The sequence below is a fragment of the Pseudoliparis swirei genome, chromosome 23 (genome assembly GCF_029220125.1).
Source record: "Pseudoliparis swirei isolate HS2019 ecotype Mariana Trench chromosome 23, NWPU_hadal_v1, whole genome shotgun sequence".
Classification (NCBI taxonomy): domain Eukaryota; kingdom Metazoa; phylum Chordata; class Actinopteri; order Perciformes; family Liparidae; genus Pseudoliparis; species Pseudoliparis swirei.
In genome coordinates this window covers 19,577,738-19,603,345 of record NC_079410.1, presented here as the reverse complement: position 1 = coordinate 19,603,345, position 25,608 = coordinate 19,577,738, and the positions used below count along the sequence as shown (strand labels likewise).

At 48.7% G+C, this 25,608-nt stretch overlaps 1 protein-coding gene and 1 long non-coding RNA gene across 5 annotated transcripts in view; both read right to left on the bottom strand.

Annotated features, from left to right (window-relative positions):
- Positions 1–23,374, bottom strand: part of prr36b (proline rich 36b) — a 31,761-nt gene extending 8,387 nt beyond the window's left edge. The window contains exons 1-4 of one of the 4 annotated variants that reach the window (XM_056406231.1): positions 23,082–23,290; positions 18,246–18,463; positions 8,405–9,122; positions 7,928–8,009 (exon numbers count right to left, since the gene is read on the bottom strand). In XM_056406231.1, the coding sequence (XP_056262206.1) occupies positions 7,928–8,009; positions 8,405–9,020 (698 nt within the window). In that variant the 5' untranslated portion in view covers positions 9,021–9,122; positions 18,246–18,463; positions 23,082–23,290. The other 3 variants (XM_056406233.1, XM_056406230.1, XM_056406232.1) reach the window with 3 other exon arrangements.
- LOC130188132 (uncharacterized) lies at positions 1,889–2,220 on the bottom strand. Its single transcript, XR_008830570.1, has 2 exons — positions 2,175–2,220; positions 1,889–2,083 (listed from the first exon to the last, which is right to left on the bottom strand). It is a non-coding gene; the product is annotated as an uncharacterized LOC130188132 (long non-coding RNA).
- Positions 23,375–25,608: the final 2,234 nt, after the last annotated feature.

Here is a 25,608-nt window from a genome sequence, read left to right as displayed (position 1 = left end):
TGAAAGCCCTTCCTTTGTCCTCTAATGGAGGCCAACATCATCCTCCGCTTCACGCAGAGCCTCTGGTCCTCTATGTTCTTTCCACACCTCTTTGTCTCTGTCTCTCTCTCTCACACACACACCTCGTTCTCTCTCCTCTGTATGCATCTCTGGCAGCAGGGACACATGACTTATTCAGCCATGTAGCTTCCATACAACGCCAGCACCATTTATTAGTATTTTTATTTCGCTCCGTCTGCGGCAGCGAAGCTTCGCGCCGCCACGTGTTTTCCGAGCCTCCTCCCCTTAACCTCCAGGTCGAGCGATTTAATGAACACATGCTCTGCATCCCTAATGACACAGCAGCTCCATCGATGCTCACCGGGCGCCGATGGAGCCGGTCTGCAACCGCCGATGCGTGGCGGACCTTTATCGTCTGTGCCGCTGCACAAGATGGACCAACGTTGGTCATGCAGACAAGCTGACGAATGAACTCATCTTGCACCGGCATCGAGGCAGGCGTGGCGTCCAAGAGACCCGTGATGGTTTCTACTTTCCCGTTTGGGCTAATCGGGCCAAAATGTTTCGCGCAAGCGACATGCACAGCAATCAGCCTGACAGAGTCCTGACCTGTGATGCATGAACGATACATTATATATATACATATATATAGACACGTATATATATACATACGTGTTTATATATATACATATATATACGTATATATACATACATACGCATATATATATACATATCGTATATATATATACGTATATATGTAACAAAGAACAAGAGCCATAATAAAGAGTCCTGGCATTGACAACTAGAACACCTAATTTAATTTGTCTAAAACATCCAGAAGAGCAGCTGGTGAGCCTTCAGTCAGATTGATGTCACTTAGTGAAACCGGCATCTCCGCACCTTTATCGTCTCATAACTGGAACCTGCTGCACATGGAATTAAATCAATTGAGCCTTAAAAGAAACCCACTGGCGTGTGTGTTTTGATTACCAAATATTTTCACTCTAATCTCAAAAATGTCCCTTTTCACCATGTGACTGGTTTCCCAGAGCCCATCACAGTTTTGGGTTATAGGAACATCTGTTGGGATGGCAGTAAAGACAGAAGGGCTATGTACAGACATTACATGTGTACAATACTGTACTGTATGTAAAGAAGATGAAATCCTAATATTGTTACGAATAATATTGTTGAAACATTGAAACCTTCTTTGAGTGTGACTCAGAAATTATTTTTACAAAGATACCAGATAACGGTGGAGGAGATCAGGAGGAGGACTGCTCCACCTGATTGCAAACTATTCAAAGACAGACCACAACAAGCGGCAGATACAAACTGTCCATCACGACGAGGCATTTAAGCGCAGGCGAAGACAGCGAACCCGTAACTAGTCTTTCCCCAGTTTTCCGACCTGTCCCACACTGCCCCAATAAAATATTTAGATAATATTTATAGTGTATTAAATTCTGCCATCCTTCGTGCTTAGTAAACTAAGCTGTTTATGTGAAATTTTGTTTTTACCATTTTACTGTGTGTATGAGGGTTGTATTTGGCCTTTATTTTCAATAAAGAATATGTCACACCCCATCAGTCATGTCTCTCCTCCATCATGTGTGTGTCCTCTGACGATACATTTAAAAAAAATAATTAATGTAAGTTGGGGTTTCATTAACTTGTAACACTCTACTGGAATAAACCCTTATGTGAAGCTGTAGAAATTAGTGTTGACATAGTGTTACCATGACTATTTGCCTTAATCCACATGCCTAACATGTCGGATCTGTAATTTACACCATGCGATTTCAGGCCCAGCTAGCTAAATTATCAGACTAGTTAAATCAAGATGCCAAGTTCAATACACTTCCAATTCACGACACATACACAGTGATGTAGAACATGAAGATATTTAATTAATGAACACAACAAACAACAAATTGCTAATTGTTAATATTTTCAATGTGTGTGTCAACACACTTTTAAAATATCCACCACCACCTCTACCATTCCTGGCCCCAAGGTGTGCGTGAGGAGGTCAAATTGATCATTTGACCTCACCTGGTTGGCGAGGTGCTGGAGCTGTTGTCTGGAGGAAAAGATAAACATAAATTCAGGATAAATAATGTCTATTAAACCTGTCAGAGCCCAGATATAGGATGTGGAATATTGCAAATTACTTGAACTCCGTGGCTCTCCCTGTGGCCACAGTGGGGTCTGATGCCGCAGCATGGCCACTTTTAAATTCGATGCTCCTGGCAGCCAGAGCACCGACGGAGGAGCACAGGTCCTTGGCTTCGCCAACAAAATGGGAAAGACATATCATGACACGAACACAGTATTAAATTCAGATTTGATGCACATACCAATGTGACAATGAAACACTTATTGACACTGGGGTGTAATAGTTTGGAGCTGGCTTTCTGAAGTTCTTTATTGATATAAAGTAGTCTTTAAAGTCTTTAAAGTAGTTATTTATTGATATAAAGTAGTCAACACTACCTATGATGCCTCAGAGTTATCCAAAACTGGTGGCTGCCTCAGAGGTATCCTTATTCCAAAGCAGCCTGGAAGTCAACCAGTCTCAACGTCAAGTGCCTCACAGGCATCATTTGAAAGATAACCACTAACCATTAACAATCACTCAAATACAGTGATTAATCTGCAGTAATTAATCTTACTTTGTTACCTAATGTTTTAACCAGATTTAGCTCGCTAGCAGGTAGAAATGACATTACCACAGCTAAGATTAGCATAATCTATCTGCTAGCTAGCAGGTTGAAATAACATTACCACAACATTAGCCGGCCCAAAAATAGCTACGTACCTTTGAAATTGTTGAACCAAGTGGGTTAAATGCGCTCCAAATGCGCTCCAAGTGGGTTTGGCTCCAAATGCGCGGGTTTGAATATGCAATGCGCTCCAAAAAGTGGATTTGAATATGCGCAGTGGGGGTAGCGCATTGATTGGATCAGAGTTTTGGGGGGCGGGACCACCTTCCGGCGCCTTCCAGGCAGCGGCTGCCTGGAAGGCTCCGGTGAGGGCTCAAAACACCATCGAGCGACATCTTGCCCTGCAGCAAAGCACGACAGAGAGCGCGTTGGAGGCCCCGCTGCCGCGAGGAGGGACGGCGCCGTGTTAACCAAGCACCAGAAACTTGGAGGCGGGACCGGCAGCCTCTCGATTTAGTGTTGCCGTTTTTAAAAAGAACCCGATGAGGGATCGTCCCTTTATGGAGACGAGGGGAGCTCGCCACACAGAGGCGTCTGCTGCGTTCTGCTGCTCAGGCGGATTCTTTCTGACGGCCTTCGGCGGGCGACTCCGGTCTGGGGGTCGACAGGGTTTTTGTTCCAGAACTTTCCCTCTTTCAGTGTGCGTTCACTTCATAAAAGTTAATCGTTACCAGTGTTGGTCACCTAGAAATGTCTGACTCAGCGTTTGGGAGCACAAATCAAGATAGCGACGCCCACAGGGCCTGCTCAAGGACACTTCGACGCGCGTGGGGAGGGCGGGGATGGCACCGGGTACCTTGTGGTCTACGAGCCGACCCGATGCTCACCACACGGTGATAAGAGTTCTACACGTGTCCCGTGTCCACACCGTGTGAGATGCTATGGTTCAAATCCCACATTTACAACCATTATTTCTGTCGCTCCCATTAGCTAAATATAATATAACACATGTGGGTCTGGAAAAGAGGAGAGAGAGAAAACCACGGCGCTCACAAAGTGTTTTCTCAGACGTCCGTCACATGTCTGCCGCCCAGGAGGGCGCCCGCAAACCTTTTCTCACACTCAAACGTGCACTCCCCCTTCCCTCCTCCTCCCCTCTCTCTCCCATTTCATTTGCACTAAATCCATTTGGTAATTGGCTCTGCGGCTGCACCTCTGTGGAAACCACGGCAACGGGTGACCGCATCCCGGATGACACCGGCCACGCCCAGAGCAGGACGGCGGATTTACAGCCTGCTTAGCGCCGGACGGCAGCGCGGCCATCTGGGGCAAGGACCCTGAATGCTGCCCGCCACACACACACTCACACAAAACACACACACCCATTACATCAGCAGTAATTTGTTAGATCATGAGGGTTGCATTCAATTCGGCGCAATAAAACCAAATGATCCCTGAGGGGCCATCGGGGGGAACACAGCATGACTAATGTGGGAACACAGGTTGGCTGAGAGGTTGGTAAAGAAAGAGAGAGAGAGGCACAAATGTAAAAGGCAGCGAGAGCTCGCCCCATGTTCCTCTTCTGAGTTTGTGAAATAAGGACTGAAAGCCCTTCCTTTGTCCTCTAATGGAGGCCAACATCATCCTCCGCTTCACGCAGAGACGCCCTCTGGTCCTCTATGTTCTTTCCCACACCTCTTTGTCTCTGTCTCTCTCTCTCACACACACACCTCGTTCTCTCTCACTCTGTATGCATCTCTGGCAGCAGGGACACATGACTTATTCAGCCATGTAGCTTCCATACAACGCCAGCACCATTTATTAGTATTTTTATTTCGCTCCCGTCTGCGGCAGCCGGCGAAGAAGCTCGCCGCCACGTGTTTTCCCGAGGAGCCTCCCCTCCCCCTTAACCTCCAGGTCGAGCGATACGAATGAACACATGCTCTGCATCCTAATGACACGCGGCTCCATCGATGCTCACCGGGGCGCCGATGGAGCCGGTCTGCAACCGCCGATGCGTAGCCGGACGCACATCGTCTGTGCCGCTGCACAAGATGGACCAACGTTGGTCATGCAGACAAGCTGACGAATGAACTCATCTTGCACCGCGGCATCGAGGCAGACGTGACGTCCAAGAGACCCGTGATGGTTTCTACTTTCCCCGTTTGGACGCTAATCGGGCCAAAATGTTTCCCGGCGCAAGCGACATGCAACGAGCAATCAGCCTGACAGAGTCCTGACCTGTGATGCATGAACGATACATTATATATATATACATATATATAGACACGTATATATATACATACGTATTTATATATATACATATATATACGTATATATACATACATACGTGTATATATACACATATACGTATATATATATACGTATATATATGTAACAAAGAACAAGAGCCATAATAAAGAGTCCTGGCATTGACAACTAAGAACACCTAATTTAATTTGTCTAAAACATCCAGAAGAGCAGCTGGTGAGCCTTCAGTCAGATTGATGTCACTTAGTGAAACCGGCATCGGCTCCGCACCTTTATGCGTCTCATAACTGGAACCTGCTGCACATGGAATTAAATCAATTGAGCCTTAAAAGAAACCCACTGGCGTGTGTGTGTGTGTGTGTGTCGGCAGTAGAGGAAGCAGGGTGTGTCTGATAGGGGCAATCAACGTTCCTCATCTAGCTCTCTGCTGAAAGCAGCCCCCGAGTTACGGATTGAGGGGGATTGTAAAAGGGCACAATCTAATTAAAGCAGATATTAATGGGCCTGTCGAAGCGCGTCAAATGGACGAACGCCGATCCCTGCACGAACACACTGAACAAAGTGCGCCTCCGAGGGTACGCGGCGCTGTCAGAGCAGCCCATCATCAGTAATGGTTGTCTCTCTCTCTCTCTCGTGGGGATTCATCTCGCTGCGGATAAATCTTCCTCTGCACATCTCAGACGACTCGCTCCCGCTCTGACGCCACAGAGCGCTGCATCTAATCCAATCTTAACCTCATTACAATATTAGCTTCGGCTGGATTTCAGCTCCATTTTGACAGATTTAGCTCATTAGCCTTTTTTTTTAATTATTCGAAAGCCTCACCGGTCACTTCTCAAACGGCGCATTTGCTCAAGTGAAAAGGGGCTCTCGATAGCACCCATACAAGATGTGCTCGTTCCTCCCGACTTGGACTCATGCAGTTCACTGGGTTCACTTCTCTGAAGCCGGTCTGAAATATACCCAGAGGTAGGAGACGGGTGAGAAGATGTCACACTTGTTATTAGTTATAAAAACTCTACCACTTGTGTTCATGTGTTTGCAGCGAAGCCAAATGTGGGTTTGTGAGTATTACATTGAGACGGTTTCATGACCAGTTAAAAGGTTCCCGGCGGTCCAGTAACTCGTAGCGGTGGTGAGTGTGTTAACCTGGTCGGTAGTGAAGAATGACATCACCATGCCAGTTCATCCTGGCATCCAACAATGTGGCTTCTGTGCCACACTATCATGCTCCAGGGTAATCCCCCTTAATTAGATGTTAGCACATCAACTATTGTATAAAGCTGTAATCTGAATGTAATCTCAACAATCCAACTGCTACCCGTGGCACGTGGAGTGTGTGTGTGTGTGAGTGTGAGTGTGACCTAAGGGATTTTCATATGAAAAGCCCCTTGCTAGAGTAAAAAAACAAAAAACAAACCCCTTGCTGTCAGGAGGAAGTTAGTCTCTTGGCCATGACTGTGATTTTTCATGGCCTCCTTTGGCTTTTGTTTGATGGATGTATTATTCCATAACTTAATCAGTGCTGCCATCTGTCAATAACCGTACATGACGTAAACACGAAACATAAATACATTATTTGGATGAGTAACTACTAACATTTAGTATTTGGCTCGTCAGAAATCTCTGGCGGATAAACGTCGTCCTAAATATGTCAAGGAAGCCAATAAGCGTCACGATCCAGCTAGAAGTGCCTCCCTTTGAGATGCGTGTTTATGTTTATGTCTGCACAGACATGCCAGCGAAGCGACCCCGCATCGTACCACCCGGCGGTGTGTGTGATGCAACGGGGAGGAAGAAAGAGGGCCATTGCTCTCTCAGACAAACAAACAAGAAGCAGAGGCGGTGCGATGAACTCCCGAAGGCTCCGTCGTATTGTGATCTCCCCCGTCTCAGACAAAGGGCCCCTCAGTCTCCTGGGCCGCGGACGAGCCACCTCCGGCCCCGACGCCGCGTGACTCAGGTGAGGAATGGCCCTGCTGAGACTCCGCCCACTCCTCCATCTGCCTGATGGATCATCGAGGTCTGGATCGTGGAATATGCCTACTACCAACTACACCACTGCCCTGTTGAGACTCCGCCCACTGTTGAGACTCCGCCCACTGTTGAGACTCCGCCCACTCGTCCTCTCTACCTCCATCTGCCTGATGGATCGTGGAGGTCTCCATCGTGGAATATGCCTATACCAACTATTCATACACTCTGTCATATTCATTGAATGTGTTTTAACTCTAATCTGTCCCTCTGGTCACATGACATCTATTGTTCTGTCCATCCTGGAGAGGGATCCTCCTCTGTTGCTCTCCTGAAGGTTTCTTCCCTTTTTCCCCCCCTGAAGGGTTGTTTGGGTCAGGGATGTCTATGTGAACAGATTGTAAAGCACTCTGAGACAAATTTGTCATTTGTGAAAATGGGCTATACAAATAAACTGAATTGAACACATGCCGACTCACTCACTCGCTCATATACACAAACGCTCGCTACGGGGAAAGTTCATCTTAACGTTCTCTGAACCGGCTGCTTCACAAAGCGTGGTTTATTAATAAAGCCGCTGCAGACCGCTCGCTCTGCGAGGCGATCCTCCAGGGCTCGCTCTGACATCGGCTCGCTGCTGGCCTACGTAAAGCCGGCTCTTCCAGGTCTTTATGTGTGGATTCATTGTGTTTTTCTTGTCAAACAGGGCCGTCTTTGAACCCGTGGCCAAGTGAAGAGGTTTGAACCGCCTGCTTCTTACTAGGGAGCCATTTATTATGCTGAACCCCGTTTCCAATTCTTATCTATTTGACAATTTACTCCTGATTTGATGCTTTTACGGAGCAAATTTGCTGATTTTCTGGCAAATTGTTGGAAAGGCTTTTAAGAAAAGAGGCCAGCGTGTTGAAGGATGACTAAGAAGAGGACCAATCAGACGGCTGCCATCTCCAGACACACAGTGAGCTCACGCAGGGACGCCCACAGGGAGAGGCTTCAGCTCTGCATAAATGTCACACCTGGTTGTCTTGGAAGTCAAGGGCTTGGGTGAGGCGGCAGCAGCACTCGGCTTGGTGGGAGTTGCAGAGGCGGTCCTGGGTGCTAGAGGAGAGGAGAGAAGAGGACAGGAGATGAGGATAGGAGGCGGGACGAGAAGAAATGAGAGGAAAGGAAATTAAACGTCATGAGATGATCGCAGGGGAGAACAGAATATGAGGACAGGAAGGTAAAGGAGGAGATAAGAGGAAAGGAAATGAGACGACAGGAGAATAACGATATTAGACCAGTACTATAAAGCATCGTTGAGATTAACATGTTACAAATGTAGGTCATGTCGTCAGGCTCTAGAGCAAATGCCCTTCTGGATGACCAGCGGCCATCAGCCCCGTGCTGAATGTCTCCTGATGCCTCCGTCTGCATGTCACACAGTCGACACTCCGAGCAGGAGAGACGTGAACTTTGCAATTTGTTTGTTTTGCGGTGACATTTTCACTCACCTGGGGGCTTTTTAGCGGCGGCGGCGGAGCCGGTTTTGACGCCAGCAGCGGCGGCGGACGCCGTCTTCTTGGCCGACGTTGTAGTTCCGGTCATCGACTTTGCACCGTTGGTGGCCGGGGCCGCCCCCGCGGGTTTCTTCTCAGCTACTTTGCTCTTGGAGGCCGGGCCCGTTGGTCTTTTAGCCGGCGCTGGCGTCGGGGTGATCTTTTTCACCGCGGCGGCAGGCGCGGTTTTCTTCGCCACTCCGTTGGTCTGGGGCTTTGACACGCCGTTGGAGAGGCGGCTCTGGGTCGTGTTGGGCCGTGACCCAGGTGTGGTTTTGGTTGGGCCCGCGGTGCCAGGTTTCGTCTTGTCCGTGGCCTTGTTGGTCGTCTTGGCTTTGGAGTCGGCTGACGGTTTGTTGCCGGTCTTGGCAGCTGCGGTGTCCTTGGCCGGGTCCGGCTTGGGTTCCGCCTGGCCCGGCTCTGCTGCGGGCTGCTGCGGCATCTCCCCGTCCGCCGGACCGGCCGCCTGGTCGGGCTCCTGTCCCGCGGCTGGCGCCGCCTCATTTACTGGATTGGATTCCAACGCTTCCATGGGCTCCAGCGTTGCCGTGGCAACCCCATCCGGCTTCATCTCTCCTCGAGTGGTGGCGGTCCGTCTCTGCAAGGCAGGAGGGGGGCTGAGTCAAATCTCACAGGACGGCCTATGGGCTTTCTGGAGACGGCGAGGTCCGGTCTGGAGGGACAGGAGGAGAACGTACGGTGAAGTTAGTCAACAGCAAGACCAGACACGAGAGGCAGCCTGCGATCTCTATCGGGAGAACACAAGGAATGTTGTTCACCCCGGGAATCAGATACAGCGATGGCGTGCATCTTCAGCTTCACCATCACAGACAGAAATATGTTTGTCCAAGTGTAAGCAGAAGAATTGAAACTGAAATGGAGTAGGACGTGGAGAAAGACATACACTAACAGTCAAACGTTTTAGGACACCCCCATTTTTCCAGTTTTTATTGAAATTCAAGCATTTCAAGTCCAGTGAAGAGCCTGAAACAGTGTTGGGAAGAACTTTCTGAACAATATTTGATTTCCATTGTAGAAAGAATGCCACAAAGTGTGTTCGGCTGTTATATCTGCAAAAGGTGGCTAAACTTTGATTAGTCAAACATTTAGATGGCATCTCGTTAAACAAAACGATTCCATGATATTTATTTTTTTCTCTAAAATGGTTTATTACCTTCGCATTGAAAATGCGGAAGGTAATGTTTTGATCGCCGTGTATTCATTTATTTATTTGTATGCGTGTTACTCGCATAACACAAAAAGCATTAAACCGAATCGCATGAAATTTGGTGGGAAGATTGGTTATTATCCGGGGACCATTTGATTAGATTTTGGGATCAATCGGGTCAGAGGTCAAGGTTGTGAAAAGGTCAAAATCATCTTTTTACGTACAAGAGGGAAACCTCAGGCCCAACAACTAGATCAACACGCTTTATGTCATGTTCTATGTCCTTAACCCTCCTGTTACCTTTACATTTTACTGACATATTTTACCCTCGGGGTCAATTTGACCCCAGCAATTAAAACCTCCAGAAAATTATTTGAATTAATATTGTTTTCCAAGTTTAAGTGTGAGGTACTTTATGTTGGTTTGTTGACTACCTAAATAGCCCTTTAAATATATTTAAAAAGTTGATATTTCTTATGTGTTTGACACAGTGAAAAACAGCCTGGGGTCAAATTGACCCCAAAGAACACCGACATTAAACATTGAATGGGGTCAAATTGACCGGAAAGGTAACAGGAGGGTTAAGGACGACGGGCAGAGGAGGACATGGCTACTGCAGAACAACAAGCGTGTTCTATCAACAGCCTCGATCAGCCTCTCTGTGAGGCTGAAACGCTCAGTGACACACTTGGCCAGCGTAGCTGCTACGGGTAATAAAATGGCTTTGGATTCCACATGAGTGAAGCGTGCAAACGGCACACGCACACAGGCCACCTGTAATAACGTCAGGACACGCAGCTTGATTGAATCTGCAAGCGCCATTAGGCCATAAAAAGGAGAAGCCGGATGAAGTGGGGGAGAGGACTTGGGTCTGTGTGTGTTTGCTAAGTGTTGAGGCAATAAACCCCCCGAAGACGGGGAGACGGTTTGACGCGAACAAGAGGAGTCGAGGAGACACGGGCAGCCGAGGACGAGGAGCGGGACGAGCCCCGACCGAAGGGCAAACCATCTGCAGGCTGTCACGAGTCATCCCCGTCAATATTAGACAAGTGTCTCTTATTTAGTTTCCTCAGCTTCCTTGTGTAAAGGAAGGAGGAGAGGAAACAGATAGGTTTTTAAAAGCCGGAGGGGGAGGCAGGAAACTAGCTTGACAAGCATTTACAAACGGAGCAAAGTGGTGAGACACTCTGGAGGCGACGCGGGGCCAGTGGGGAGGAAGCGGCCGGCCCGTGGAGCGTGGGAACAGCCGGTGGCTCGAGGGACGGGGACGCCGAAAAAACAAAAAGATGTGCAATGAGCTCACTATTGGCCGATCGCTGCCGGTTCGGTCGTCCGAGTTTCCGCTGACCTAAACGTGCTCGCCGTCCTATTCCTAGGAGGGGACAGACATCATCTCTGTGCCGCTGGCTTCCTGGAAACAATGCCCTCATCGTGGATTCTCCATCGCGCGTTACTCATCCTCTAAAACTGATATGTCAAAAGGCTTGCTTTCTTTCTTTCCTCCTCCCTTTCTCTCAAACAACCCCCCTCCATCATCTCCTCCACCGCTACTGCACTCCGTCCATCCCTCTGTTCTCTGTTTTGCCTCTGCACAGATGGCCGGAGCAGCTGAGGAAGGCCGGAGGGGGTGAGACGACTGAGTTGTTTTTTTATTTATCGAAATATCCCAAATAACAGAGGAGAAGAGAGACACACGGCGAGCGCCACGAGCCAGAACAAGCCGCACCCTCCGGTCACTAGGGGGGTGGGGGCGGTTAAATGCCAGTGAGGCTACATAATGTGGACAGTTGGCTCCATCGTGTTGCTGCCCACCACGACCAGACACCGCCTTGAGGAGAGAGGACACTGGTGCAGCAACATGGAGCAAAGACTCGTTCACTGGTTTTACGTTTGGCTCCAGAACAAAACCTTCAGACGCCTTTCTTTAACACAGCTCAATCTGATTGTATTGAAGTCTATGAGAAAATGACGACTTCACTCTTGCTTTATTCTCTTAAACTCTTGTTGGCAATGTTTACGATGGTCTCAATCTCTAGTTTCAGGACTTCCTCAACACAGTATAATGTTTATTTAGTAGATTCTGGTCACATTTAGAGTCCAATAGACCATAGAGCAGAGTGTGCTTTAGGGCGGGGCTACCTGGTGATTGACGGGTTGCCACCATGCGTTGTCTGTCAGAACGTAAACCCTCTGAACGGTGTGTTTGCAGTTCATCAAAGTACTCGTAGTAGTTGGCGTTTGGTTGCACTTGGCGCCACCCTATCGAGTCACTTCTGGTTGCAAAAAGCCAAGATGGCGACGGCCATAATGCCGAACTCGAGGCTTCAAAAGCACAGTCCCCAAACCACTGGGTGACATCGCCGTGCCGACGTTCACGTCGTACACACAGCCTATGGTTCCGACTCGCTAGGGCCATTGGTTGCTTTAAATACACTCTACGGCTCATTTATGTTGATGGCCACATGGGATTACGATGACGTAGTAGTCGTAGATCTCGACGTATGTTTTTCCACAACAATCTCTAAAACATTCACGCCGCTGTTCGTGACCTCCAGGTGATCCAGGAAATAAGACTCCGTTACCCATCACCATTCCCTCCTCTCATTTCAGACTCATGTCCTGCTCTTGCCATCCTAGACTAAAGCATCTGGACTGGCAGTTCTATTTCACTGCTGCGCTGTGTGTGTGTGTGTGTGTGTGTGTGTGTGTGTGTGTGAGAGAGAGAGTGATAAATCCTGATTGCACGGCCACAGCCAGAGGAACATTTGTCTTTCTCCTGCGAGCCTCCAGACAGCTGTGATACGTCTCTCTCTCTCTCTCTCTTTGGCTCCGTTGCTCACTCGCCTGGCCTTACGTCATGAGGCAGCCAGTCTAGCAGCCAGGGCAGGAACGAACTTTTGAAAGAAGACAATATATTATCTCCTCGCCACAGAAACTAAACCGATCCATAAGCTCTTCATTGAGAAGGCTCTGGCACAGATACTCGTCGTTCCAGTCGGTCGCCACGGCTCGACATCATCTAACTTTTTTGGCCCCGATTACTGCGGCAGCCTCAACTGAAACATCTAACCCCATCAAGGCTATTAAAGCTTTTTCATTCAACATGATTAGATTAGAAGAGTTACTGCACTTCAAACGCACCGAGAGCGCTGGCTGTTACGAGGGATCACATTTGGCGAGGGCCGAGTCGGCCTCCTCCTTATGACGTCTGCACAGCCGATCCTCCCCAACAGACGGTTGCAGAAGTTACATTTGAGAGTTGAATTCCTCGTTAATTGTGTTATGCTACTTGGGTATTGCTGAGAAATCCTCCCCATTTACCGCTGCTTCACATTTACGCTTTGCGGCACAACTCTGTTCGTTAAGAAGTTAAATGTTTTGCCGGTTCATTGGCACCTCAGCTGCAGCGTGTGATTCCGTCACGTTCCCATCTTGTAAGTAGAGATGTCTTATTTGTGATTATATAGCCAGTGTGAGTGCTATTTCAATACTGTGAAAGTAGCAACATTTAAAATCCACAGAGAAAATAAAACAGCTCGATTCAGACACTGCACCTTTAAATGGTCCGCGTTTGAAATGGAAACGTGGCGCGTCGCTTCATATCCGGGTTGCAGTGCATGTGAATGACATCAGCTGACAGGAAGTCAACACGGGCCCCGGCTGTGCTCTGGTGATGCAACTCCATAAAGACGCGCCGAAGCGGAGCGTCTCATGTTGAGGGTGAATAGTAGAAACCCGAAATACAAGTATGAACCTGGAAATGAGCACGACGCGTCTCCATTAGGAGGGTTACAATGGGATTGCACCACCATTCATTACACAATGCTGCCCTGGGGTCACGTGATTCAGGTCACAATACAGACGATTGGACCCGGGGGGTGTCCCGTCTTCGGTCCGTGTCCTTTTTCATGCGAGGAAACCTGAAACGCGTGAGGCCAAATGTGTTAGAGAGGATTGTTTGGGAGGAAACTAACAAGATCGTAGGTTCGACAACCTCGTCTGTAACACACTGGATGTCATTTACCTCACAGGGGACAGAATGAAGCCTGTCCAGTGACACACTTCACTGCTTGTGAGCTGGTGCACATTTCCAGAAGCTGATTCTAGACAGATGTCCGTGTCGGCCGCATTGGGTCCATTTCAAAACATTGACAACAGTGTGTGAGTGTGTGTGTGAACTGTTTACAACGTTAGATGGCTTAATCTGAGGAGAATTGCTTTGTCAAGCTACAACAAGACGAGGACGCAAGTAAGCCGGCCCGACCTCAGCGGCACACATGCGCACGAAGACTCTGGTTGGAGAATATCAAACTCCACAGGCTGCAGCCGTTCAGCTCCGAGCCTCACGAGCTGCAGAACAAGAGACGGAGCGGAGCGGCGTGGGAGCAGAGCGCTGCAGACATTGTGAATGCAGTCGAGTCCGCAAAAATGTGTTAGTCGGCCTTCGCGACGGGTCGGCTCGTGTGGTCGCCGCTCACGAGCCGGCGTCCCACTCGGAATTCCCCGCAAGCCTCAACGATGAGCGACAGAGTTACAGAGAACACAGGAAACCCGCAAACACCAGGGGCACTGGTCTGAGACCAGGATCAGGAAAGACCAGTGAAGGACTCCACCCCCCCCACAAACACACACAACCTGTTTACATTCTTTGGATGCAAACTTGGTGACACGCACACAAAAATGGAAAAGCACATGATCCTAAGTTAGTGAAATAAGGACTGAATGCCCTTCCTTTGGCCTCTAACCTAGAGGTCAAATTCACCCTCCGCTCCACGCAGAGACGCCCTCTGCGTGGTTTTCCCCGACACCTGTCTGACTGATGCACACAATCTCTCTCCCTTTGTTTTATATCACATTTTTAAATATATTTTAAAGGCACATTTTGCTTTGAGGGAAATGCAGTCTACTTTATTTCTGTTGTCGTCATTGTTATTATGACACTTAATCCGCCTCCAGCAGTAAACTAATGAACGTGTGAGGTGTGGCCGACCTGTTCGGGCTTATGGCGTTAACAACTGGAAGGCATCCAGCTCCTCTGAGGGAGCTCAGCGTTATTGACTGTCTAGACAAACAAAACGCTGTGTTCTTCAATAATCAGGTCATCAGCATATTTAAACAGAACACTTCTACCCAGTTTGGTTTTGCCTGGAGTATGACAGTCTACTACTGTGTGTGTGTGTGTGCAGAGGGGGGGGGGGGGGGGTCACATGCACTATAACAAGCCTGTTTAGAAAACAGCCGGAGGTCACATTCAAAAGAAGAGCTCGCAGAATTATGCAGTGAACGATGAATTATTACCATGATGCAGATTTCCAATGAAGAAGCGTGAGGAGCTAAATGTTGAGTTAAAGTGAAAGCTGCTCCCGGGCCGCGGCTTTCACTTTAACGTCGCTGAGATGAACAGGAGAGCCCTCTTCACACTGAAGGCCCGAGTCAAAAGCGCCTTTAGCCAGCCGAGGCGGATCGGCGCGGTGGGGAAGCCGGCGTTCGCAGCTCGGCGTGTACGTGCATTCTGTGAGCCGCCTTCTCTCCCCGGGGCCGACTCGACATCGTCAAAGAGAGGGGTGACTGCGGGGGGAGAGGAGGTGGAGACGGTGGAAAAGACGGAAGAAGAACGTGAGTTTATGTGGCCGATGTTACAAATGTGATGTTGCCGGTGCGAGCTCGAAGGGATGATCCAGAAGACGCTACTGGCGCACGAGCAGAGGGTTCCAGCAAAGTCGCCGGCGGCGAGAGGGCGTCGGCGGGTTTTGAAGCCATTTTTAACGAGCAGTCGGTGACCTCTGACCCTGTAATTGACACGCTTTTATCTCCGCGAGCAGGAAACCGATAACGGCCGGGTCGCGGCGTGCTCTCTGACACCGCTAATGGACCGCCCCGTTGCCTCCTGATGCGGCGGTCTTTACCGTGAAGCGGAAACGCAGAGGGCCGTCTTTGCTCGAACAGCTGTTCAATTAATAATTAATGTATGCTTATATATTGGCTTCACAACGACAACAACGTGTGGAGACGGATGATGCCTTGTTAAATGCATCAAATCCTTATTTGGAGAATTATTTTACAAATAGACGTCTTGATATTCAGTTGCTTGTAAAAAAAAAAATCATAATACACATTAATATAATACATGACCATGTAATGGACATCAGTAAGATCGTCTGATCTCGTTATCATCACAACAGCCCCAAACTCTTATTTACTTCACTTATTTACTCCTCCCGTGGACTCACTTGACTTGTGAATATTAAAAAACAAGAATCGGGTGGAATGTGATGCATGCGTTCATGGGTATGCGTAGCACTCCTCTTTTTAAGAGGCGGAGAATGTTAGATTCAAGACGCCACACGCTGGCGCCGGGCCAGGGGTTGTCCATTCAACCCACTCCAAAACACAACAGTAGGCCCAGTCAACTCCACGCCAGTCGGGCGACTTACACACATGCTTTCGACATTAGGAATTAATCAAGCGCTTATTTCAAATGTCAAAGAAAAGAGCTGAAAGGAGAGGTTGACTGATCGATTGGTTTCAAATTAAACCGAAACACTTTTCATGACGGATTGATGACTTCAAAATGCCACAAAACTCACTTTTTTTAATTTGGGTTGTATGCTGTCGCACAAAAGCAGACTTCTTTTTTTTTTTTTAAGTCTGCTCGTGTCATCAGGGGAAATGTATCAGATTTTAACAAATCAGATACGAAACAATTAACTGAAGGACATTTTGAAGAGATTCATATTATAATGTAATTGTATTCGAACAATGCAATATTTTGATTGAGCATTTTTTAATCCGAAGTTGATGTCGTCGCAACCAAAATGAAATACAACTGAGACGAACTGAGAGAGAGTTCACTGTTACGACACAAAAACTAGAAGAAGAACGCTACTCAAGAACCGTGTCGAGGGAATAAATGCAGGAACACGAGCGCCTCAGGAGAGAGAGAGATATATAGAGAGAGAAATATAGAGAGATATAGATATTTAGAGAGATATATAGAGATAGAGAAATATAGAGATATATACAGAGAGATAGAGCGATATATATATAGATAGAGAGATATAGAGAAATATATATAGAGAGATAGAGATATATATAGAGTGAGATAGAGATATATAGAGATAGATGTATAGAGAGATAGAGAGAGATCCGCCTTTACTTCACAGGCATCTCCATCTAAATGGAGCGACGTACGTTGGAGGCGCCTCTCCGCTGAGCGTTTCATCTCCTCAGCCAAACCTCGGCAGAACCCGAGGAGGCGGCGACGGCTCCCGTCAGTCGCTCGCCGTTTGAACACGTCGAGCGCAACAGATTAGGAGCCGTCCCCTCAGTCGATGCAGCGGTTTGTATGAGACCATCAACTGTTTACGGAGGGAGCGCTCTCCTCGTCAGTCACGGAGTGATGCAACGGCGTCCAAGGTTCAAAGCTAAAGTAAAATCTTTCAAAGCCCCTTCGGTCGACCGTCACGGCCTGCCTCTCTCGTGACTTAGTGGGATGTTTCTCTGCGCCTTCGACGCACATCATCACGGCCCGCCGGTGACCTCCGGAGTGAGTGTGTGTGTGTGCGTCAGACGAGGGCTGCTAAAAGGTGCACGACACCCGGTTCAATCCAGCTGGGGTGCTGCCTCGAGGCTAATCACAGCTCACACATTCCCATAACCCCCCCCCCGGCCTGAGGTCAGGAAACCGCCTCCGTCCTTCACACAAATAAACACCCAACAAAGCCGGCCGCTCTGCATGGCCCACATTCCCCGTAGAGTGACAGGGAGGGCGTGGAGCTGGGGACGCGACAACAGAGAGTATTCCATCACAACGTTGTGGAAAACTGGGAGCGATGATGTCACCCAGTGTCTCTTTCCACCGTTCCTGTGTTGATGCACGAACCCGACATGAAAGCAACCGTGAGGAACTCTTCACGGGTTATGCAACCATCGTAAATTAATATTGATGCTGACCTACATAAATAAACAAAAGCACCAGCGAGAGGACGGGCTACTTTTATAGAGCTCCTCTGAATGCTCGCTAACGGGTTGGATGAAATCGTGCAGGTGAAACTCTTTCAGCTCAGACTCTGGACCCAGACGAAGGAAGAGAGGCACGGGAGAACCAGAACCAGGACAGAGCGGACCGTCACACCTGGGCTTTTCCATAAGCTCCTTGTGAGAACTTAACAAAAGAATAGTTTCTTGATGAGGAGTGATTGTCTTTGCATTGAGCCCAATGCTTTACAACTTTGTTAATTCTACTTTCTCGATTGGAAAATCATACATCATTCATCTTCTCCCGAAAAACAAGCAGAGATGCTGAGGTATCAAGTGTCTGCAAGTCTTCCCTCTGGGCTCAGTACAACCCCATCAGCCTTTTCACCAGCTGTCAGCGCGCAGGGATAATTGAAGGCTACTCGGATCAATATTTTTCATCAACTCGGTTCCTTCTCTCATCTGCACCGCGGTGGCCTGGCATCACGTCCCTGACATCTCTAATCAGGTCTTCTTATGCGCCAACTCAAAAAATACATATTCAAAAAGCAGGTCGATGGAATCTAGGGACGAAGCCGCCAGTCATTCCAGAGCCGCCGACAGAGAAGTCGTCAAGTGAACTCCTTCAAGGCGTCTTCCTGTCATTCCTACCGATTGATTTGCAGCGAGCCTCCGGGAGCCGGCTCGAAGGCCCCGCTGGGAGGTGAAGGGGCGATTCCCTTTCCCTCGTCTCCGTGTTTACTCGGCTGCTGGCACCAGATTGTGCGACAGGTGGATCAGAGAAGTCATGTGACCACAGAGGCTGGCACTAATCCTTGTGACTCTTTGGAGCTTCAAGGCTTCAAAATGTCCTCCGGAGGAAACTTCAGCTGTAATAAAAAAGGGGGTTGCAAAAAGAAATGTTGCACTGGAGTAGAACAACACAACAAATCAACAACGAGGTTTCCCCGAATGGCAGAGAACGCCGACGGCGTCACAGCTCAGGGCTCATTTACAAGCATCAAATAAGCATCAAATAAGTTCACAAAAAACACACACATACAAACACTCAAACCCTGTCATTCCCAAAGTGCAGCCGGGCTCAGAGAACCCCCCCCCCCCCCCCAGATTAACACATGACAGAGCGCGTTAACCCTGGACAAAGAGAGATGCTAATCTTGTACAGTCGGCCTCGAGCGTCCTAAAACAGGACACAGACACGAGTGAAAGGAGAGAGAGAGAGAGAGAGGGGAAGACCAAGAAAGAACGATGGAGGCCTTGTGTGTCCCAGAAAATGGAAAATGTTCTGTGTGTGTGTGGGGGGGGGCATAGAGACACTACGACAGCCCCAAAACACAGCCTGGCTGCAGACAACGGCGAGGACCCTACGACAGGGACGACGAGCGGCGGCGCAGAGCTCGACTCTGTGGATGTATTGATCGAACGGGAGAAAGTGGGGAGCGCCAGGCCAGCTGGGAAGGGAGGCGACTGAGAGAGAGAGAGAGGGGGGGGGGAGAGAGAGGGGGGAGAGAAAGAGAGAGAAAGAGCGATGGACAGCGGAAGTGCATTAGTTCCTCTGATGCCATTAGCTCGCTCCCGCGGAAGATAAGATAGCAGTGACAAGGTTTTAAAAGAGATGAACAATGAAAACGACAGAAGGGGAGTGGGGCGTAAAAAGGGAGAGAGAGAGAGAGAAACAGCGAGACGAGACAGAGGACCCAAACTGAGAGAAGCAACAGACAAACGAGGGCTAATTTGTAACTTGAAGAGCTGCTGGATCATCTCCATAACGGGCCGTCTGCCCACAGACGAGCTCCTCTTTGGGGTAAATGAGATCAGGCCGGCCCAGGACCAGCTGGCGGCTCGGATCAATGGCGCCCAGATAAAGCGGGTACGGTGGAGACGGGGGGAGGGCAGTACCGGGGCATCTGGACAGGACGGAAGAAAACACCCCGGGGAGGCTTTGACGTCCTCCTGAGATTTGGCCCTGTAGGAGGAGGGGAGCGGGGGGGGCATGGACATGCGTACGCACGGTCCACGGGGAATGACCACGTCCGTAAGAGGATCAGCTCCTCCTGTTTGAAGTGGCGGCGGACAGACAGGCGGGAGGGTCCGACCCGATCGGCACCGACGGCTTCCCAGATACCGAACCGTACGGCGCACCACTGGACCCGAAGCTGGCAGGAGCTCCTTTTCATTTCTTTTTTTAAACCACATCCACAACAGCCATGAAAACACATTGAGCAGCTCAGCCCACAAGAGAGTCGCAGGCTGATCGACGATGACGGGACACGGCCGGGTCAGAATGCCGCCGAGGGGAAACCGATACGACGGAGAAATGAAATGGCCCCTCCAGCTGCCGGCGGCAAAGAGAGTCCATCGGTGCCGGTTTTCGGCACGAGTGCCAATCGTTCCGCGCCCCAGCTCCGGCGGGTTCTGACATAATCGTTGCTCCGGCGCAGCAGAAGTACAGCAGAACCCAGACAAAGAGAACCCCGTTGACCGAATAGCTGCGGCAGAGCGGAACCGCGGAACGGACGACGACGTTGCATTACGCGAAAAGCTAGGCACTGAAATCAAAAATAATTGATTAAAAAGACGTGGCCTTGGAGCCCAGCAACAAGGCCGTGAACCACGTCTCGTATCCGTCCTCCCACCGGAGGAATTCAGGGCGCCCGAACGCAGCAAATTACTGCAGCTGCCGGCAGACACGGCCCCAGAGCCGCAACCGGCAGTTGCCGACCGCGTGGCCGGACAACTGGGACAACCGAGGCCGGCAGCGTGGAGGACGACGGCCATAAAACAAGAGAGGGAAACGCATCCCAACAGAGGCGTCTGTTGGGGTTCTGAGGAGATCCAAACAATAAACTATTGTGCTGCTGCTCGAGGTGCAAGGGTCAGACGCTCAGTGCAGTGACCAGAGGCACAGGCTGGCCCTTCTCACAATCGAGAAGATCAGAGCTGCTGGGGGGGCGAAGGGGGGCGTGGGTCAAGAGGCCAGCTGGGGGGGAGGAGGAGGGGGAGGGGAACAAGAACATTAGAATATAAATTCACCTCAAATAAAAGTGTGCGACAAGACCGTCTGCTTGGAAATATCCTCGGACTATTTAAAAAGCATCTCATGTTATTTGCAACTGAAGATTATCATCTCAATAGATTAAGTTTAGGGGCGAATTAACATGTGATGTCGTTAGCAAATCCGCAAATTTATCATTTCATTTGACCAAAGTGTCCGAAAATAATGACGAATACCCACGACAACGCCCCAGAATCGGTGCCGTATTCAAACGGCTCGTCTGATCCGAGCAGCCGGAGGGAAGACGGATGTTCGGTTTTCCATCATCACTGACCAAAAGAAAAGCAGCAGATGCTCACACTCTCTGAAACAATGCTTTGTTCATCTCAAAGAGTCGATTGGCGAGTCTATTGACGAATTGTTTCAGCTCCAGCTGAAGTGTGTTGACGATAAAAAGCATCGTCTGAACAAAACCAAAGGAATATAGAAATCAAAGACAAAGTGGGGAAATTTACCGGATTACAGCAGCGAAGAGGGAAAGTGCACACAAGACACACACACACACACAGGGACATGTGTGAACCTAGAAGCAGAATCGTTCGGCCATCAATACTGTGATTGACGATCCACTAATTAACTGATTGTTAATCACTGACAGAATTGCAACTATTTAATAGTTTGTGGAGCGACGCGTCGAATCATTTAGTCTCCATTTCGGCTTCAATAGCTCCGATTGTTGCCCCCCCCCCCGTATGACGGACCGTCTCAGACACAAGACGCTCTCCTTCTCATGGATTCAGTCTCGTCCACAGGGACAGACCGATGCGCCCCATAAAAAAGAAAAAGAACTAACAGAGATGAATACAGGATGTCACTCTGATCCGCGGAGAGGAGATTAAGGGGCCCAATTTGTTTTTCCAATTACAATAACCGCCGTCATTTATTCTAGTATAGATTGACAAATCCAGACCACACACACACACACAAACCCACGTTCTCCGATAATCCTTTTAAAGACAGTCATAAATAACTTGATTTAAAAACAAACAAGTGTGGTTATAAATGGCACCGAAATTAAATCCCAAGTGATTGCATTAGGCCCGCCGGCCTGTCCTCCATTTCCCTGCCTCATCCAGCAGCACTGTGAGTCAGACATTCTCTCATCCATGCACCGGGAAAAGATAAGGGGGGATGGGGGGGGACTGTATGATGGCTGAGCCCACCCCTGACTCAAGAGTCCTGTGCGTCTCCAAAACGCTGCGTGGCAGAGCCGTTAAAGTGCTCACCGTCCACCATCCACTCAAAGGGACGACATCGACGTCACGGCGGTCGACCTGCGGCGCGTCGGTCGACCGATCCGCCGGACCGCGGACAAAAGCTGGAGACGATCTGCGTCGGGGAATGGAGAGCTTGCGGACTGAGGTTAAAGATTTTTTTCGCCGACGCTCTCGCGTTGGCAGTTTATTAAAACGCTCTTGGCCAGGCTTTTAGAAATTGGCGGCGTTCATCCTCCTCTCCATTGTTCTACAGACGGGAGTGTAATCTGTCCTGTTGCTCTCGGGAGGAGCGGCGGAGAGGAGCCCCTCCAGCCTCAACTCTCACATCACAATGGCTGATCACTTCTGGAGAGGGAGGAGGGGAGGGGGGTAACATTAATCACCTCTGATGACATGCCCAAGCTCCAGTCTGCACACAGCCGATCTCAGAGATATGTCAAGCTTCACACACTCCCTCCGAGGTCTGAGGGAATTGTTGCTTGTGCAAGCTGAGAGTTAATGCTATAATTTATTCGGTTTGGTTGACATATAATAAACTGAGCGAGCATGTCCCCCCCCCCCCCCTCTCTGAGGCGACTAAAACATCTCAGTACTCGCACCCCCTTGGCCCATCACAGAACAATGGGCATCCGCGGTGAAGGATGGAGAAGGAGGGGAGATGAGAAGATAAAGAAGAAGAAGGAAAAAAGTTCAGCGAGGGAGGAAGGAGGGAGGGGGGGGGACAAAATGGTCGCCTAAAGATTGAAAAACATTCCGTTTGTGGAAGAAGAAGAAGAAGAAGAGAAAAAAGGAGCGTACGTTGAAAACCACGCATCTTATTTCGGGTTAGCCCCGATATCTGTTGAGCACTCCCAGCGACCACCGCCCCATCGCCCCCCCCACACACACACACACACTCACCCTTTCACTCTTAACCGGAGCACGGCTCCTCCACCGAAACCAAAACCGTTTAAACGTTTTCAACTGCGTATTTAACACGAATATCCATTCACACATAAGAGGACACCGCAATTTCGACGCCCCCGTTTTGCCGTTAAAATAGTCCAAACACGGCAAATCGCGGTGGAACGGTTACACTTAACGTGTGTAACGGCCGACGGACGTTACGTTCGGTTGGAGGATTGGGCTTCGGGAACGTTAGACGTTAATGAGCCCGACGGCGGTTTCAAACTGACGTTAGCATTCGAGCTAACGCTCAAAGAGTCTCGCCCTTACCAGTCGGTGCAGCCGCGAGCTAGCGAAATCCTCTCCGTCTACGCCCAGTGTGAAGCAGCGGAGCCGGTCCTCGAGCCAGGGAGAAGAAGAAGAAGAAAAAGACAAGAAACTGAGGCTCGGGGCGGAAAGGAAAGCGGGAGGAACTGGAGTAAAATTAGCGGGAGAGCTGAGCGAGTCAACAAGAAACTTCTGGATCTCAAAAAGCGCCGTTTCTCACCAAGTGATGCGCGTTCACTGAAAGGAAGAAAGGAGGAGAATGACGCTTCAGTCCACACGCACGCGCTCTCTCGCTCTCTCTCTCTCACGCGCACACACACACACAAGAGTAGACATGTGAACAGAGGGACGGGCGGAGGAGGAGAGGGCTGCCGCTGCCTTCAGGGACGACAGAAAACGTCGGAATAAAGAAATATTTTACATATATAAAGTGTCGTGATAATTTTTACGCTGTTTTAAAACAATAAAAACGCCACATGATGTACATAAGCAGCATTTTTTTTAAACTGGGGTTCTCTGTGTGAGATGAAACTATAAAAGTGTGGTGTAGTTGTTGGTCAACATTTAAACAGACTTAAAATACTTGATTATTAATGTTTGAAAAAAAGCTTTAACATTTCGGGAAACGTTTGGCCTATTCGCTTTCTTGTCCTAAATGGGAGGAGCCTAGCTCAATGACCGTTAGTCCAAAGCTAACACGCTCTACTTGGCCAACTCAAGCTCAATAATGAACCCGATGTGTTTTGTTTGTCTCAAGTATGTCTTAAACAACATACTTGACATTTTATGGAGGATTTGTTGTGCCGGAGTATTTATTGACTAGGAACAGTGGCTAATGACCATGGGAGACTCCAAGAAGTTACTGGTTCCCGCTAAGAAACAACGCTAGTCATTAGCACTATTCGCTTGCACTTTATTGACTTAAAAATTAATAAATTAGTTGAAAAAAGACAGCATATGAATTGATATTGGACCCAATCATTAATTGTACCCAAATAAATACGTTTGAAATCGAAGCAGCAGACACCCCGATATAAAATAACTGACATGGTTCAACTTTTCAAAGCTCTAACTTTTACAAGTTGTGCAACATTCGCATAGTGCCCCTTTAATATTCTTATATTTATATTCTTATATAATATTAAAGCACAATATCAAGTAAAATATTGGTGTCTGTACTTTTATAAAAGTAAAATGAAGATGCCCTGAGTATAATGTAACAAGTGAAATAGCAGGGTGTTAATCATTGGGGATCGGAATGCCGTGGTTTTTCATTATTTAAATGATTCTGTTCAATTAGTTACACCTGTTTGCCGAGTATAGACACGCTTTAATATTTTAGAGGGTGGCAACACCTGGCACATCCTCACACCACATGAACAGAAACACAATGACATGAAGAGAACACTGAGGCTGTGTCAACTGATCAAAAGGTGTATTTTTTAAGTTGGCTAATTGTCACTGCAGATGTTCACACGGACATAAAATATAAAAAAGATCTATTAAAAACACATTTGTTTTATTTCATAATCATTAAGGCTATTCTTTTTTCCCTTCACTACTTCCAACCTCAGAGAACTGGAGGCCGCAACAAGCCCCTTGAAGGCAGCATCCACCACGACGGCCGCGCCACGCTGGAATTGAAAGGGCTGAATAGCGAATGTCTTTCTCACCTCCCGGGCTTTGGGGATTATTCAAATTAAGGATGATGTCACCTCTTGCAAGTCACCCTACTATGCCCGGGTTCCTCTCGGTTGTCTGTTGCCCACCCTCCAAGACAACCCCTGCAACCCCCCTTTTTCTTCTCCTCTTCAAACCCTTTTCTCCCTTTCTCCATGCCCCACTGCACGCGCGCACACACACACACACACACACACACACACACACACACACACACACACACACACACACACACACACACACACACACACACACACACACACACACACACACACACACACACACACACACACACACACACACACAGCATTACCGCTGCCCCACATGCATCAAGTTGCATGCATTGTCCGTCTCAATGTGACTTGCATCCAGGATTTTAAATCTCTGAACACATTCCAGACCTGTTGATGGAAGTTATTTCCAAACATCTAGAGCTTAAAAGGACGTTTTTTTTCTTTGTCTTAAAATTCAAATTTCCTGCCATTTGAAATTCCCATGCAGTCCGACACGTGCACCTGCCCCCGCCGGTTCAGTTGTGTCACAGCCGAAGAGAAGACACCACGAAATGGAAGAGAGCAAAAGGGAGCAGCCGATATTTTCTGTCGGTCAAGTTGTGTCGTTTTTCTCTCGGTCACAAAAGCTTTTGTCTCCGTGCTCCTCGGCAGATCAGAGCCATCAGACACAGTCTCTCTCTCTCTGTCTGTCTCTCTGTCTCTCTGTCTGTCTCTGTCTCTCTGTCTGTCTCTCTGTCTCTCTCTCTCTGTCTGTATGTCTGCCTGTCTGCTGCTCTGCTGCCGCTCAGCTCTCCCACAGCAGCCTCCTGCATGCCCCTGTCGGCCTTCTGTGCGCC